Source organism: Oncorhynchus kisutch, linkage group LG25, assembly GCF_002021735.2.
Source record: "Oncorhynchus kisutch isolate 150728-3 linkage group LG25, Okis_V2, whole genome shotgun sequence".
NCBI classification, from domain to species: Eukaryota; Metazoa; Chordata; class Actinopteri; order Salmoniformes; family Salmonidae; genus Oncorhynchus; species Oncorhynchus kisutch.
In genome coordinates, this window is record NC_034198.2 from 41,492,840 (window position 1) to 41,510,856 (window position 18,017).

Here is an 18,017-nt window from a genome sequence, read left to right on the forward strand (position 1 = left end):
GACTTGTTCGGGGGAACAGTGGGTTTAAACTGACTTGTTCGGGGGGAACAGTGGGTTAAACTGACTTGTTCGGGGGAACAGTGGGTTAAACTGACTTGTTCGGGGGAACAGTGGGTTAAACTGACTTGTTCGGGGGAACAGTGGGTTAAACTGACTTGTTCGGGGGAACAGTGGGTTAAACTGACTTGTTCGGGGGAACAGTGGGTTAAACTGACTTGTTCGGGGGAACAGTGGGTTAAACTGACTTGTTCGGGGGAACAGTGGGTTAAACTGACTTGTTCGGGGGAACAGTGGGTTAAACTGACTTGTTCGGGGGAACAGTGGGTTAAACTGACTTGTTCGGGGGAACAGTGGGTTAAACTGACTTGTTCGGGGGAACAGTGGGTTAAACTGACTTGTTCGGGGGAAACAGTGGGTTAAACTGACTTGTTCGGGGGAACAGTGGGTTAAACTGACTTGTTCGGGGGAACAGTGGGTTAAACTGACTTGTTCGGGGGAACAGTGGGTTAAACTGACTTGTTCGGGGGAACAGTGGGTTAAACTGACTTGTTCGGGGGAACAGTGGGTTAAACTGACTTGTTCGGGGGAACAGTGGGTTAAACTGACTTGTTCGGGGGAACAGTGGGTTAAACTGACTTGTTCGGGGGGAACAGTGGGTTAAACTGACTTGTTCGGGGGAACAGTGGGTTAAACTGACTTGTTCGGGGGAACAGTGGGTTAAACTGACTTGTTCGGGGGAACAGTGGGTTAAACTGACTTGTTCGGGGGAACAGTGGGTTAAACCTGACTGTTCGGGGGAACAGTGGGTTAAACTGACTTGTTCGGGGGAACAGTTGGGTAAACTGACTTGTTCGGGGGAACAGTGGGTTAAACTGACTTGTTCGGGGGACAGTGGTTAAACTGACTTGTTCGGGGAACAGTGGGTTAAACTGACTGTTCGGGGGAACAGTGGGTTAAACTGACTTGTTCGGGGGAAAGTGGGTTAAACTGACTTGTTCGGGGGAACAGTGGGTTAAACTGACTTGTTCGGGGGAACAGTGGGTTAAACTGACTTGTTCGGGGGAACAGTGGGTTAACTGACTTGTTCGGGGGAACAGTGGGTTAAACTGACTTGTTCGGGGGAACAGTGGGTTAAACTGACTTGTTCGGGGGAACAGTGGGTTAAACTGACTTGTTCGGGGGAACAGTGGGTTAAACTGACTTGTTCGGGGAACAGTGGGTTAAACTGACTTGTTCGGGGGAACAGTGGGTTAACTGACTTGTTCGGGGGAACAGTGGGTTAAACTGACTTGTTCGGGAACAGGGGTAAACTGACTTCGGGGACGTGGGTTAAACTGACTTGTTCGGGGGAACAGTGGGTTAAACTGACTTGTTTCGGGGGAACAGTGGGTTAAAACTGACTTGTTCGGGGGAACAGTGGGTTAAACTGACTTGTTCGGGGGAACAGTGGGTTAAACTGACTTGTTCGGGGGAACAGTGGGTTAAACTGACTTGTTCGGGGGAACAGTGGTTAAACTGACTTGTTCGGGGGAACAGTGGGTTAAACTGACTTTTCTACGTGTTCGGGGGGGAACAGTGGGTTAAACTGACTTGTTCGGGGGAACAGTGGGTTAAACTGACTTGTTCGGGGGAACAGTGGGTTAAACTGACTTGTTCGGGGGAACAGTGGGTTAAAACTGACTTGTTCGGGGAACAGTGGGTTAAACTGACTTGTTCGGGTGGAACAGTGGGTTAAACTGACTTGTTCGGGGAACAGTGGGTTAAACTGACTTGTTCGGGGGAACAGTGGGTTAAACTGACTTGTTCGGGGGAACAGTGGGTTAAACTGACTTGTTCGGGGGAACAGTGGGTTAAACTGACTTGTTCGGGGGAACAGTGGGTTAAACTGACTTGTTCGGGGGAACAGTGGGTTAAACTGACTTGTTCGGGGGAACAGTGGGTTAAACTGACTTGTTCGGGGGAACAGTGGGTTAAACTGACTTGTTCGGGGGAACAGTGGGTTAAACTGACTTGTTCGGGGGAACAGTGGGTTAAACTGACTTGTTCGGGGGAACAGTGGGTTAAACTGACTTGTTCGGGGAACAGTGGGTTAAACTGACTTGTTCGGGGAACAGTGGGTTAAACTGACTTGTTCGGGGGAACAGTGGGTTAAACTGACTTGTTCGGGGGAACAGTGGGTTAAACTGACTTGTTCGGGGGAACAGTGGGTTAAACTGACTTGTTCGGGGGAACAGTGGGTTAAACTGACTTGTTCGGGGGAACAGTGGGTTAAACTGACTTGTTCGGGGGAACAGTGGGTTAAACTGACTTGTTCGGGGGAACAGTGGGTTAAACTGACTTGTTCGGGGGAACAGTGGGTTAAACTGACTTGTTCGGGGGAACAGTGGGTTAAACTGACTTGTTCGGGGGAACAGTGGGTTAAACTGACTTGTTCGGGGGAACAGTGGGTTAAACTGACTTGTTCGGGGGAACAGTGGGTTAAACTGACTTGTTTGGGGGAACAGTGGGTTAAACTGCCTTGTTCGGGGGAACAGTGGGTTAACTGCCTTGTTCGGGGGAACAGTGGGTTAACTGACTTGTTCGGGGGAACAGTGGGTTAAATTGACTTGTTCGGGGGAACAGTGGGTTAAACTGACTTGTTCGGGGGAACAGTGGGTTAAACTGCCTTGTTCAGGGGCAGAACGACAGATTCTTAAAAAAAAAACTTTGTCAGCTCGGGGACTCGATCAAGCAACCTTTATGGTTACTGGCCCAATGCTCTAACCACTAGGCTACCTGCTCTAACCACTAGGCTACCTGCTCTAACCACTAGGCTACCTGTCTCTAACCACTAGGCTACCTGCTCTAACCACTAGGCTACCTGTCTCTAACCACTAGGCTACCTGTCTCTAACCACTAGGCTACCTGTCTCTAACCACTAGGCTACCTGTCTCTAACCACTAGGCTACCTGTCTCTAACCACCAGGCTACCTGTCTCTAACCACTTGGCTACCTGCTCTAACCACTAGGCTACCTGTCTCTAACCACTAGGCTACCTGTCTAACCACTAGGCTACCTGTCTCTAACCACTAGGCTACCTGTCTCTAACCACTAGGCTACCTGTCTCTAACCACTAGGCTACCTGTCTCTAACCACTAGGCTACCTGTCTCTAACCACTAGGCTACCTGTCTCTAACCACTAGGCTACCTGTCTCTAACCACTAGGCTACCTGTCTCTAACCACTAGGCTACCTGTCTCTAACCACTAGGCTACCTGTCTCTAACCACTAGGCTACCTGTCTCTAACCACTAGGCTACCTGCTCTAACCACTAGGTTACCTTCTCTAACCACTAGGCTACCTGTCTCTAACCACTAGGCTACCTGTCTCTAACCGCTAGGCTACCTGTCTCTAACCACTAGGCTACCTGTCTCTAACCACTAGGCTACCTGTCTCTAACCACTAGGCTACCTGTCTCTAACCACTACCTGCCGCCCCAAGGATGTGTGAAGTATGATGAACACAAATGTGCATTATTAATGATTAAATGGTGAAAGTTAGTAAAACACATGATTCATCGTCATCATCATCATCATCGTCGTCGAATGGTAGTACTTCCACTGTCGTTCATGTTCTCCTCATGGTGTGTTTTCTCTTCAACAGACAGACCTCCTTCAAACAGGCAAAGTTCCTGTTCCCTATCCCAACAAGTTCAGAGACACCTGGGACGAGGTCCATGTGAAAATGCCCTGTTCAAAGAGCAGCCTATTCCCTGTAGGAAATCAGGTACTGCTTCTACCGTAGTTACACGTTGTACTGTCATGTTTGAAATTGGACTCACTAACTACAAGTGTTGTTTATAACTTACAAGTGATCATCTCTCACCATTAGGGAAGAGCTGATCTCCAGTGCCTTCAGAAAGTATTCATACCCCTGGATTTATTACACATTTTGTTGTTACAGCCTGAATTCAAAATGGATTCAATAAATGCAACCCCCCCCCCCCCCATAATGACAGTGACAGAAATCACAAAGATCTTATTTACATTACTCTTCACACCCCTAAGTCAATACGTTAGAATCACCTTTGGCAGCGAAGTCTCTTTGCACACCTGGATCGTACAACATTACTCTTCACACCTGGATCGTACAACATTACTCTTCACACCTGGATCGACATTTACACGTTTTATTATTGTCTAAATTATTCAAGCTCTGTCAAATTGCTTATTGTTAATTGCTAGACAAAAAAAATGGTCAAGTCTTGCCATAGATTTAAAAAATAAAAATAAAAAAAAATAAAAAATAAATAAATTAATTAAATAAATAAATAAATAAATAAATTAAAAAAAAAAAAAAAATTGTTACTGTAACTCAGCCGCTCAGGAACATTCACTATTTTGTTGGTAAGGTGAATTAATCTCCTAGTGTCTGGTGGAAAGTAGACAGAACCAGGTTTTCCTCTAGGATTTTGCCTGTGTTTAGCTCCATTCTGTTTATTTTTTATCCTGAAAAACTCCCCAGTCCTTAATGATTACAAGCATACCCATAACATGATGCAGCCAACACTATGCTTAAAAATATGGAGAGTGGCTGTCTGTGTTCTATTAAATTTGTGTAATGATCCGTTTAATTTAATTTAACTTCTTGTGAGAGAAATGAGCTCGATGTGGAACATTTTCTCTGATCTTTTATTTCAGTTCATGAAACATGGGACCAACACTTTACATGTTGCGCTTATATTTTTTGGTTCAGTGTAATTCTAACAAATCAACAATAATAATAATAATAATAATAATAATAATAATAATAATGATAATAATAATAATAACAATAATAATAATAATAATAATAATAACAATAATAATAACAATAATAATAATAATAATAATAATAATAACAATAACAATAATAATAATAATAATAATAATAATAATGATAATAATAATAATAATAACAATAATAATAATAATAATAACAATAATAATAATAATAATAATAATAATAATAATAACAATAATAATAATAATAATAATAATAATAACAATAATAATAATAATAACAATAATAATAACAATAACAATAATAATAATAATAATAATAATAACAATAATAATAATAATAATAATAATAATAATAACAATAACAATAATAATAATAATAATAATAACAATAATAATAATAATAATAATAACAATAACAATAATAATAATAACAATAATAATAATAATAATAATAATAATAATAATATAAATAAGTTATTGACTTTATATCCTTGAATGTTGTGTGTGTAGACAGTTGAAGTGGGAAGTTTACATACACTGTAGCCAAATACACTTAAACTCTGTTTTTCACAATTCCTGACATTTAATCCTAGTAAATATCCCCTGTCTTAGGTCAGTTAGGATCACCACTTTATTTTAAAGTGAGAATAATAGTAGAGAGAATGATTATTTCTTTCAGCTTTTATTTCTTTCATTGCATTCCCAGTGGGTCAGAAGTTTAGATACACTCAATTAGTATTTGGTAGCATTGCCTTTAAATTGTTTAACTTGGGTCTTGGGTCAAACATTTCAGGTAGCCTTCCACAAGCTTCCCACAATAAGTTGGGTGAATTTTGGCCCATTCCTCCTGACAGAGTTGGTGTAACTGAGTCAGGTTTGTAGGCCTCCTTGCTCGCACATGATTTTTCGTCAGTTCTGCCCACACATTATCTATAGGATTGAGGTCAGGGCTTTGTGATGGCTAGTCCAATACATTGACTTTGTTGTCCTCAAGCCGTTTTGGCACAACTTTGGAAGTATGCTTGGGGTCATTGTCCATTTGGAAGACCAATTTGCGACCAATCTTTAACTTCCTGACTGATGTCTTGAGATGTTGCTTCAATATATCCACATCATTTTCTTGCCTCATGATGCCATTTATTTTGTGAAGTGCACCAGTCCCTCCTGCAACAAAGCACCCCCACAACATGATGCTGCCACCCCGTGCTTCACGGTTGGGATGGTGTTCTTCAGCTTGCAAGCCTCCCCCTTTTTCCTCCAAACATAACGATGGTCATTATGGCCAAACAGTTCTAATTTTGTTTCATCAGACCAGAGGAAATTTTTACAAATGTACGATCTTTGTCCCCATGTGCAGTTGCAAACCGTAGTCTGGCTTTTTTTGGGGCGGGTTTGGAGCAGTGGCTTCTTCCTTGCTGAGCGGCCTTTCAGGTTATGTCGATATAGGACTCGTTTTACTGTGGATATAGATACTTTTGTACCTGTTTCCTCCAGCATATTCACAAGGTCCTGTGCTGTTGTTCTGGGATTGATTTGCACTTTTCGCACCAAAGTACGTTCATCTCTAGGAGACAGAACGCATCTCCTTCCTGAGCGGTATGACGGCTGCGTGGTCCCATGGTGTTCATACTTGTACTATTGTTTGTACGGATGAACATGGTACCTCCAGGCGTTTTGGAAATAGCTCCCAAGGATGAACGGAGGTCTACAATTTCTTTTTCTGAGGTCTTGGCTGATTTCCCCATGATGCCAAGCAAAGAGGCACTGAGTTTGAAGGTAGGTCCTTGAAATACATCCACAGGTACACCTCCAATTGACTCAAATGATGTCAAATAGCCTATCAGAAGCTTCTAAAGCCATGACATAATTTTCTGGAATTTTCCAAGCTATTTAAAGGCACAGTCAATTTAGTGTATGTAAACTTCTGACCCACTGGAATTGTGATTAAGTGAAATAATCTGTAAACAATTGTTGGAAAAACGACTTGTGTCATGCACAAAGTAGATGTCCTAACCAACTTGCCAAAACTATAGTTTGTTAACAAGAAATGTGTGGAGTGGTTGAAAAATGAGTTTTAATGACTCCGACCTAAGTGTATGTAAACTTCCGACTTCAACTGTATACTGTCAAATAAAATCAATCAGGGATACTAATAAAGGCATTAGTTTTGTGATGATGCAAATCAATATCATGTTTTAGAAAGAACCGACCACTAACCCTGACCTGACCTGTACGATCAGGAGAGATTAGGCGGAGGAGGAGGAGGAGGAGGAGGAGGATGATGATGATGATGGTGGTGTTTACCTTCCTGGTTTTGCAGGAACTGCAGGAACGATGGGAACTCATCCAGAAAGCTTTAAACAGAGAATTTTGCAGTTCCCATGATGTGAAGGTAAGTTAATGACTAAATTGATATATTTTTTTGTTCACTGTGGAGCAATTTACATTTTTTTGTAAATGTGTTTCTATTTAACCAGGTTAGGCCAGTTGAGAACAAGTTCTCATTTATAACTGAGACCTGGCCTAGATAAAGCAAAGCAGTGCGACAAAAACAACACAGAGTTACACATAAACAAACATACAGTCAATAACACAATAGAAAAATCTATGTACAGTGTGTGCAAATGTCGAAGAGTAGGGAGGTAAGGCATAGGCCATAGTGGGAAAATAATTACAATTTAGCATTAAGCAATGTATTCTACATGTACAGTGTCTATTGTTGACCAGATGCATCGATATTAGATATTATTAGCATTATTATTAAGAGAGAGGATGTTTTTATGTGGTGTTGAAATGCATATTCACTGTTATCAAATGTTATTACCTGACTTGGCCATGAGATGGCACCAAGATCCCAGATATCAAGGCAAAGATACTTACTGCAAAAAAATAAAAGCACGCGCGTCCTGTACTGAACATTGTTTTTAATGACATTTATTGGTGTCCCCATTTTAGAATGCCATATTGAAGTACAATGTTGCTCATGCCAAGAGATGGGACTTCACAGTTCTTCATTTGTTCTGCAACAAGGTAAGAAAATGATGTTCTTGGTTTTAACCATCCACCTTCTCAAATATAGTCATCAGGCGGACCGTTTGGGTTCAAGGACATCTGAAAAATAAAATCCTTTTTCTCTGGCCCCATCCGTTTAAACGCACACACACACACAATCAGCATCTGGTTTTAAGAACCACTATTAAACTAATCATGTTTTTAGTATCCATGAATATACCAGTCAGATTGGCATAAACCACAGGACTGTAGTGATCTAGTCTGGTGCTAGGTTCAGACACATAAACCACAGGGCTGTAGTGATCTAGTCTGGTGCTAGGTTCAGACACATAAACCACAGGGCTGTAGTGATCTAGTCTGGTGCTAGGTTCAGACACAGACACATAAACCACAGGGCTGTAGTGATCTAGTCTGGCGCTAGGTTCAGACACAGACACATAAACCACAGGGCTGTAGTGATCTAGTCTGGTGCTAGGTTCAGACACATAAACCACAGGGCTGTAGTGATCTAGTCTGGCGCTAGGTTCAGACACAGACACATAAACCACAGGGCTGTAGTGATCTAGTCTGGTGCTAGGTTCAGACACATAAACCACAGGGTTGTAGTGATCTAGTCTGGTGCTAGGTTCAGACACTTAAACCACAGGGCTGTAGTGATCTAGTCTGGCGCTAGGTTCAGACACATAAACCACAGGGCTGTAGTGATCTAGTCTGGCGCTAGGTTCAGACACAGACACATAAACCACAGGGCTGTAGTGATCTAGTCTGGTGCTAGGTTCAGACACATAAACCACAGGGCTGTATTGATCTAGTCTGGTGCTAGGTTCAGACACATAAACCACAGGGCTGTATTGATCTAGTCTGGCGCTAGGTTCAGACACAGACACATAAACCACAGGGCTGTAGTGATCTAGTCTGGTGCTAGGTTCAGACACATAAACCACAGGGCTGTAGTGATCTAGTCTGGTGCTAGGTTCAGACACATAAACCACAGGGCTGTAGTGATCTAGTCTGGTGCTAGGTTCAGACACATAAACCACAGGGCTGTAGTGATCTAGTCTGGCGCTAGGTTCAGACACATAAACCACAGGGCTGTAGTGATCTAGTCTGGTGCTAGGTTCAGACACATAAACCACAGGGCTGTAGTGATCTAGTCTGGCGCTAGGTTCAGACACAGACACATAAACCACAGGGTTGTAGTGATCTAGTCTGGTGCTAGGTTCAGACACAGACACATAAACCACAGGGCTGTAGTGATCTAGTCTGGCGCTAGGTTCAGACACAGACACATAAACCACAGGGCTGTAGTGATCTAGTCTGGTGCTAGGTTCAGACACAGACACATAAACCACAGGGCTGTAGTGATCTAGTCTGGCGCTAGGTTCAGACACAGACACATAAACCACAGGGTTGTAGTGATCTAGTCTGGTGCTAGGTTCAGACACAGACACATAAACCACAGGGTTGTAGTGATCTAGTCTGGCGCTAGGTTCAGACACATAAACCACAGGGCTGTAGTGATCTAGTCTGGCGCTAGGTTCAGACACAGACACATAAACCACAGGGCTGTAGTGATCTAGTCTGGCGCTAGGTTCAGACACAGACACATAAACCACAGGGTTGTAGTGATCTAGTCTGGTGCTAGGTTCAGACACATAAACCACAGGGCTGTAGTGATCTAGTCTGGCGCTAGGTTCAGACACATAAACCACAGGGCTGTAGTGATCTAGTCTGGTGCTAGGTTCAGACACATAAACCACAGGGTTGTAGTGATCTAGTCTGGTGCTAGGTTCAGACACATAAACCACAGGGCTGTAGTGATCTAGTCTGGTGCTAGGTTCAGACACAGACACATAAACCACAGGGTTGTAGTGATCTAGTCTGGTGCTAGGTTCAGACACAGACACATAAACCACAGGGCTGTAGTGATCTAGTCTGGCGCTAGGTTCAGACACAGACACATAAACCACAGGGCTGTAGTGATCTAGTCTGGTGCTAGGTTCAGACACAGACACATAAACCACAGGGCTGTAGTGATCTAGTCTGGTGCTAGGTTCAGACACAGACACATAAACCACAGGGCTGTAGTGATCTAGTCTGGTGCTAGGTTCAGACACATAAACCACAGGGCTGTAGTGATCTAGTCTGGTGCTAGGTTCAGACACAGACACATAAACCACAGGGTTGTAGTGATCTAGTCTGGTGCTAGGTTCAGACACTTAAACCACAGGGCTGTAGTGATCTAGTCTGGCGCAAGGTTCAGACACATAAACCACAGGGCTGTAGTGATCTAGTCTGGCGCTAGGTTCAGACACAGACACATAAACCACAGGGCTGTAGTGATCTAGTCTGGTGCTAGGTTCAGACACATAAACCACAGGGCTGTATTGATCTAGTCTGGTGCTAGGTTCAGACACATAAACCACAGGGCTGTAGTGATCTAGTCTGGTGCTAGGTTCAGACACATAAACCACAGGGCTGTAGTGATCTAGTCTGGCGCTAGGTTCAGACACAGACACATAAACCACAGGGCTGTAGTGATCTAGTCTGGCGCTAGGTTCAGACACATAAACCACAGGGCTGTAGTGATCTAGTCTGGTGCTAGGTTCAGACACATAAACCACAGGGTTGTAGTGATCTAGTCTGGTGCTAGGTTCAGACACTTAAACCACAGGGCTGTAGTGATCTAGTCTGGCGCAAGGTTCAGACACATAAACCACAGGGCTGTAGTGATCTAGTCTGGCGCTAGGTTCAGACACAGACACATAAACCACAGGGCTGTAGTGATCTAGTCTGGTGCTAGGTTCAGACACATAAACCACAGGGCTGTATTGATCTAGTCTGGTGCTAGGTTCAGACACATAAACCACAGGGCTGTATTGATCTAGTCTGGCGCTAGGTTCAGACACAGACACATAAACCACAGGGCTGTAGTGATCTAGTCTGGTGCTAGGTTCAGACACATAAACCACAGGGCTGTAGTGATCTAGTCTGGCGCTAGGTTCAGACACAGACACATAAACCACAGGGCTGTAGTGATCTAGTCTGGCGCTAGGTTCAGACACATAAACCACAGGGCTGTAGTGATCTAGTCTGGTGCTAGGTTCAGACACATAAACCACAGGGCTGTAGTGATCTAGTCTGGTGCTAGGTTCAGACACATAAACCACAGGGCTGTAGTGATCTAGTCTGGTGCTAGGTTCAGACACATAAACCACAGGGCTGTAGTGATCTAGTCTGGCGCTAGGTTCAGACACATAAACCACAGGGCTGTAGTGATCTAGTCTGGTGCTAGGTTCAGACACATAAACCACAGGGCTGTAGTGATCTAGTCTGGCGCTAGGTTCAGACACAGACACATAAACCACAGGGTTGTAGTGATCTAGTCTGGTGCTAGGTTCAGACACAGACACATAAACCACAGGGCTGTAGTGATCTAGTCTGGCGCTAGGTTCAGACACAGACACATAAACCACAGGGCTGTAGTGATCTAGTCTGGTGCTAGGTTCAGACACATAAACCACAGGGCTGTAGTGATCTAGTCTGGCGCTAGGTTCAGACACAGACACATAAACCACAGGGTTGTAGTGATCTAGTCTGGTGCTAGGTTCAGACACAGACACATAAACCACAGGGCTGTAGTGATCTAGTCTGGCGCTAGGTTCAGACACATAAACCACAGGGCTGTAGTGATCTAGTCTGGTGCTAGGTTCAGACACAGACACATAAACCACAGGGCTGTAGTGATCTAGTCTGGCGCTAGGTTCAGACACAGACACATAAACCACAGGGTTGTAGTGATCTAGTCTGGTGCTAGGTTCAGACACATAAACCACAGGGTTGTAGTGATCTAGTCTGGCGCTAGGTTCAGACACATAAACCACAGGGCTGTAGTGATCTAGTCTGGTGCTAGGTTCAGACACATAAACCACAGGGTTGTAGTGATCTAGTCTGGTGCTAGGTTCAGACACATAAACCACAGGGCTGTAGTGATCTAGTCTGGCGCTAGGTTCAGACACAGACACATAAACCACAGGGCTGTAGTGATCTAGTCTGGTGCTAGGTTCAGACACAGACACATAAACCACAGGGTTGTAGTGATCTAGTCTGGCGCTAGGTTCAGACACAGACACATAAACCACAGGGCTGTAGTGATCTAGTCTGGCGCTAGGTTCAGACACAGACACATAAACCACAGGGTTGTAGTGATCTAGTCTGGTGCTAGGTTCAGACACATAAACCACAGGGCTGTAGTGATCTAGTCTGGCGCTAGGTTCAGACACATAAACCACAGGGCTGTAGTGATCTAGTCTGGTGCTAGGTTCAGACACATAAACCACAGGGTTGTAGTGATCTAGTCTGGTGCTAGGTTCAGACACATAAACCACAGGGCTGTAGTGATCTAGTCTGGTGCTAGGTTCAGACACAGACACATAAACCACAGGGTTGTAGTGATCTAGTCTGGTGCTAGGTTCAGACACAGACACATAAACCACAGGGCTGTAGTGATCTAGTCTGGCGCTAGGTTCAGACACAGACACATAAACCACAGGGCTGTAGTGATCTAGTCTGGTGCTAGGTTCAGACACAGACACATAAACCACAGGGCTGTAGTGATCTAGTCTGGTGCTAGGTTCAGACACAGCACAAATGGACCAATGATCCGTTCATACGGAGTCAGTCATCTGGCTACAATCTGCCTCTCTAAAGACCGCAACCGTTATACAGCAGACGCTGTACTTCTAGCTGTGTATTATCGGTGAAATGTTACTTTTCTTTAATAAAATCGTTTTGAAGTGACAAACTGATTACATTTATCACTGTCTGTCTTCCCCTAATTAATATGTAGGTCTTACAAATCGCTGGTATAAAAATAAAAAAAACAACGACAGATTTAAATAACTCATGAATCTGTAAATTGTGAATAACTTACTCTGGGGACTAGCCTCTTTACTTTCTGAAACTCAATGGGGTCTAGGATGACGTCGTCCCCAAAGTGACTGTACGTACATACCCCAACCAGAAGCCATGGATTACAGGCAACACCCGCACTGAGCTAAAGGGTAGAGCTGCCGCTTTCAAGGAGCGGGACTGTAACTTGGAAGCTAATAAGAAATTCCGCTATGCCCTCCGACGAACCATCAAACAGGCAAAGCGTCAATGCAGGACTAGGATCGAAGCGTACTACACACCGGCTCTGACGCTCGTCGGATGTGGCACGGCCTGCAAACCATTACAGACTACAAGGGAAGCACAACCGAGAGCTGCCCAGTGACACGAGCCTACCAGACGAGCTAAACTACTTATATGCTAGCTTTGAGGCAAATGTCACTGAAATAACATGCATGAGAGCACCGGCTGTTCCGGAAGACTGTGTGATCATTCTCTCCGTAGCCGATGTGATTAAGACCTTTAAACAGGTCAACATTCCCAAGGCCGCAGGGCCGTACGGATTACCAGGATGTGTACTGCGAGCATGCGCTGACCAACTGGCAAGTGTCTTCACTGACATTTTCAACCTCTCCCTGTCCGAGTCTGTAATATCAACATGTTTTAAGAAGAACACCAAGGTAATCTGCCTAAATGACTACAGACCTGTGGCATTCACATCCGTAGCCATGAAGTGCTTTGAAAGGCTGGTAATGGCTCACATCAACACCATTATCCCAGAAACCCTAAACCCACTCCAATTTGCATACCGCCCCAACAGATCCACAGATGATGCAATCTCTATTGCACTCCACACTGTCCTTTCCCACCTGGACAAAAGGAACACCTATGTGAGAATGCTGTTCATTGACTACAGCTCAGCGTTCAACACCATAGTGCTCTCAAAGCTCATCACGAAGCTAAGGACCCTGGGACTAAACACCTAGGTAACACATCCACCACGCTGATCCTCAACACAGGGGTCCCTCAGGGGTGCGTGCTCAGTCCCCTCCTGTACTCCCTGTTCACTCATGAATGAACGGCCAGGCACAACTCCAACACCATAATTAAGTTTGCCGATGACAGAACAGTGGTAGGCCTGATCACCGATAATGAATAGACAGCCTATAGGAAGGAGGTCATAAACCTGGCCGTGTGGTGCTAGGACAACAACCTCTCCCTCAACGTGATTAAGACAAAGATGATTGTGGAGTACAGGAAAAAAGAGGACCAAGCACTACAATTCTCATCGCCGGGGCTGCAGTGGAGCAGGTTGAGAGCTTCAAGTTCCTTGGTATATGGTACAAGCACACCAAGACAGTTGTGAAGAGGGCACGACAAAACCTATTCCCCCTCAGGAGACTGAAAAGATTTGGCATGGGTCCTCAGATCCTCAAAATGTTCTACAGCTGCACCATCGAGAGCATCCTAACTGGTTGCATCACTGCCTGGTATGGCAACTGCTCTGCCTCCGACCGCAAGGCACTACAGAGGGTAGTGTGTACGGCCCAGTACATCACCGGTGCCAAGCTTCTTGCCATCCAGGACCTCTATATCAAGCGGTGTCCGAGGAAGGCCCTAAGAATTGTGAAAGACTCCAGCCACCTAAATCATCGACTGTTCTCTCTGCTACCGCAAGGCAAGCGGTACCGGAGCTCCAAGTCTAGGACCAAGAGGCTTCTAAACAGCGCCAAGTCTAGGACCAAGAGGCTTCTAAACAGCGCCAAGTCTAGGACCAAGAGGCTTCTAAACAGCATCATGTCTAGGACCAAGAAGCTTCTAAACAGAGCCAAGTCTAGGACCAAGAGGCTTCTAAACAGTTTCTTCCCCCAAGCCATAAGACTCCTGAACATCTAATCAAAGGGCTTGCCAGACTATTGGCATTGCCCCCTCTTGTACACCACTGCTAATCTTGGTTTCTGTCTGCCTGTGTCTCTGTCTGCCTGTCTGCCTGTGTCTCTGTCTGTCTTATCTAGTGGCAAACTCACCATCCTCTACTCATCTCTCTGTCTCTCCCTCTCTTTGTCTTTCCCTGTCTCTGTCTGCCTGTGTCTCTGTCTCTCTCTCATCTGTCGCCAGTTGGCACCTCTCTTGTTGCTGTAGCTACAGTTCTTGCTTGGTCCCAAATCTTTTGTGCTCTCTTGCTGACGATCACAATATGAGTTGGCAAGACAACACTTACCCATCTGGGACCAGGCTACAGCAGACCAGTCAGAGAGAACCTCCAAATAAACGCAACACCAGCACCTGCCTGCTATCTAGCTAACCGTCACTAGGGAAAATGGGATCAATTTGCCTGCTATCTAGCTAACCGTCACTAAGGAACATGGGATCAATTTGCCTGCTATCTAGCTAACCGTCACTAGGGAACATGGGATCCATCTGCCTGAATCTGCCTCAGCCTCCTGAGGGGTAATAGGTGTTGTCGTGCCCTCTTCACGACTGTCTTGGTGTGCTTGTACCATGTTAGTTTGTTGTTGTTGCTGATGTGGACATTTATAAAAGACGGGTGACATCTTGACAGTCAATTGGTTTATAAAGTCTAGTCATCAACTGATTTTAAAGGAGTGGTGTGTCGTTCTCTCTACAGCTCTACTGTTTGTTCTTCGAACATCCCATTTTAATGCTGATGATCCTGTTATTTACTTGACAGTCAATTGGTTTATAAAGTCTTTAATACTAAATTAAGTGATTAATACTGTTATTTACTGTTGTGCCTCGTCTCTTACGAAGAAGCTTCTTAGAACACGCTAAATGCATTTAATTATTTTATTATTGTTCAACATACCTTGTGTCAATTGAAGCTTATCCTAAATACTGACTAAACTAATGGTGTTTTCTAAAGCAAGAGATAGACCTCTGAACCTTTCACCTATTACTACCTGTCAGGGCAAGGAGATTGGGACTGTAACCTCATATAAATATCTTGGAATTTTAATTGAAGACGGTCTTTTAAATTGCGTATTCAACAACTTACAAAAAAATTGAAGCTGAAATTGGGATTTTATTTTAGGAATAAGGTTTATCTTTTGAAGCCAGAAGGAGGATAGTATCAGCTACATTTATGCCTTTACTAGACTGGGGATATTTTTATATATGAATGCTTCTGCTCAGTGTTTGAGATCAATTGACACTATTTACCATGGCACTTTGAGATTTATTTTAAACTGCAAAACCCTTACGCACCACTGCACTTTGTATACCAGGGTTGGCTGGCCTTCTCTAGTCACTCGTAGGCTCATGCACTGGTATACTTTTATTTACAAAGCCATTTTGGGTTTACTGCCTTTTTTATTTGGGCATTTGTTTTGTTCAGAAATGTGGTGGGTCGTCTCTTCGTTCGCTGAACTTTATCCTGCTAACTGTTCCAAATGTCTGAACTGAATTTGGTAAAAGGGCTTTTCTGTACTCTGCGCCATCGTCTTGGAACCCAAAATACTTTAAAACTGGAAGAACTGGTGTTTTTAAATCACTGATGAATGATCTTGAGACTGATTCCCCGATCTGTCAATGTTTTTGATTTTGTTATAATCTTGTGAATTCTATGGTTTTTACTAGATTACTTGTGGTTTTTTCATGTTCGTCTGTAATTGTTGTAATGACTTGGTGCTGCCTATCTTGGCCAGGACGCTCTTGAAAAATATATTTTAAATCTCAATGAGCCCTTCCTGGTTAAATAAAGGTTAAATAATAAATAACTACGAGAGAATAGAATTGTTTGAAAATACATCATTTCATTGTTTGTTTGTTGTCTCAAGAAAATACAGTACCAGGCAAAAGGTTACACACACACAAATCAAATGTATTTATACACATAGGAAATACATGAACAAAAGTCTAGACACCTGCTCGTCGAACATCTCATTCCGAAATTATTAATATGGAGTTCGTCCCCCCATTGCTGCGGTAACAGCCTCCTCCACTCTTCTGGGAAGGCTTTCCACTAGATGTTGGAACATTGCTGCTGTAACAGCCTCCACTCTTGTTGGAACATTGCTGAGGGGACTTAATTCCATTCAAATCAAATTTACTGCTCACATACACATATTTAGCAGATGTTATTGAGGGTGTAGCAAAATGCTTATGTTTAACAGTGCAGTAGCATCTAACAACTCAAAACAATGAACATGTAAAAAATAATGGCATCAACCGATGTTGGGCTAACAGTCAGGCTAACAGTCAGTGTTCATTGAGGTCAGGGCTCTGTGCAGGCCATTCAAATTCTTCCACACTGATCTCGACAAACCATTACTGTATGGACCTTGCTTTGTGCACGGGGGCATTGTCATGCTGAAACAGGAAAGAGCCTTCCCCAAACTGCTGCCACGAAGTTGGAGGCACAGAATTGTCTAGAATGTCATGGTATGCAGCAGCGTTAAGATTTCCCTTCACTGGAACTAAGGGTCCCGAACCGTGAAAAACAGCCCTAGACCATTAGTCCTCCTCCACCAAACTTTACAGTTGGCACTATGCATTGGGGCAGGCAGCCTTCTCCTGGCATCGGCCAAACCCAGATTCGTCTGTTGGGCTGCCAGATGGTGAAGTGTGATTCATCACTCCAGAGAACGTGTTTCCACTGCTCCAGAGTCCAATGGCGGCGAGCTTTACACCACTCCAGCCGACACTCCAGCCGAGGCATTGCGCATGATTAACTTAGGCTTTTGTGAGGCTGCTCGGTCATGGAAAACCATTTCATGAAGTACCCGACAGTTATTGTGCTGATGTTGCTTCCAGAGGCAGTTTGGAACTCCGTGAGTGTTGCAACCAAGGACCATTTTTTTATGTGCTACAAGCTTTTGTGTCCTACCACTTCGCGGCTGAGCCGTTGTTGCTCCTAGACGTTTCCACTGGACATTAACAGCACTAACCAGGGCAGCTCTGGCAAGGCAGAAATTTGACGAACTGACTTGTTGGAAAGGTGGCATCCAATGAAGGTGTTGCGTTGGAAGTCACTGAGCTCTTCAGTAAGGCCATTTTACTGCCAATGTTTGTCTATGGAGATTACATGGCTGTGTACTCGATTTGTATACACCTGTCAGCAACGGGTTTGGTTGATATAGCCGAATACACAAATTTGAAGGGGTGTCCACACACTTTTGCATATGTAGTGGCCATATTTTTCCTCACAATAAAATTTAAGCGACGTGCGCTTGTATCAGGAGACGCTTGTTTTTATGAAGTCAAAAACAGAAATATGTGGTGCCAGATTCTAGAATATGATTCCCTCCCACACACACACACACACACTATGTATTTTTGGGACACTATGTTTTTTTGGGACAACTGACAAGCTAATAACTTGATGTACAGCATA

General features: G+C 44.0%; 1 protein-coding gene across 2 annotated transcripts in view; it reads left to right on the forward strand.

Annotated features, from left to right (window-relative positions):
* LOC109883101 (poly(ADP-ribose) glycohydrolase) overlaps positions 1–18,017 on the forward strand; it is a 91,922-nt gene that overhangs the window by 10,210 nt on the left and 63,695 nt on the right. For both annotated transcript variants that reach the window (XM_031804668.1, XM_031804667.1), the window contains 3 exons: positions 3,642–3,764; positions 7,083–7,154; positions 7,718–7,792. In XM_031804668.1, coding sequence (XP_031660528.1) covers positions 3,642–3,764; positions 7,083–7,154; positions 7,718–7,792 — 270 coding nt within the window. The remainder of the gene's footprint in view (positions 1–3,641; positions 3,765–7,082; positions 7,155–7,717; positions 7,793–18,017) is intronic.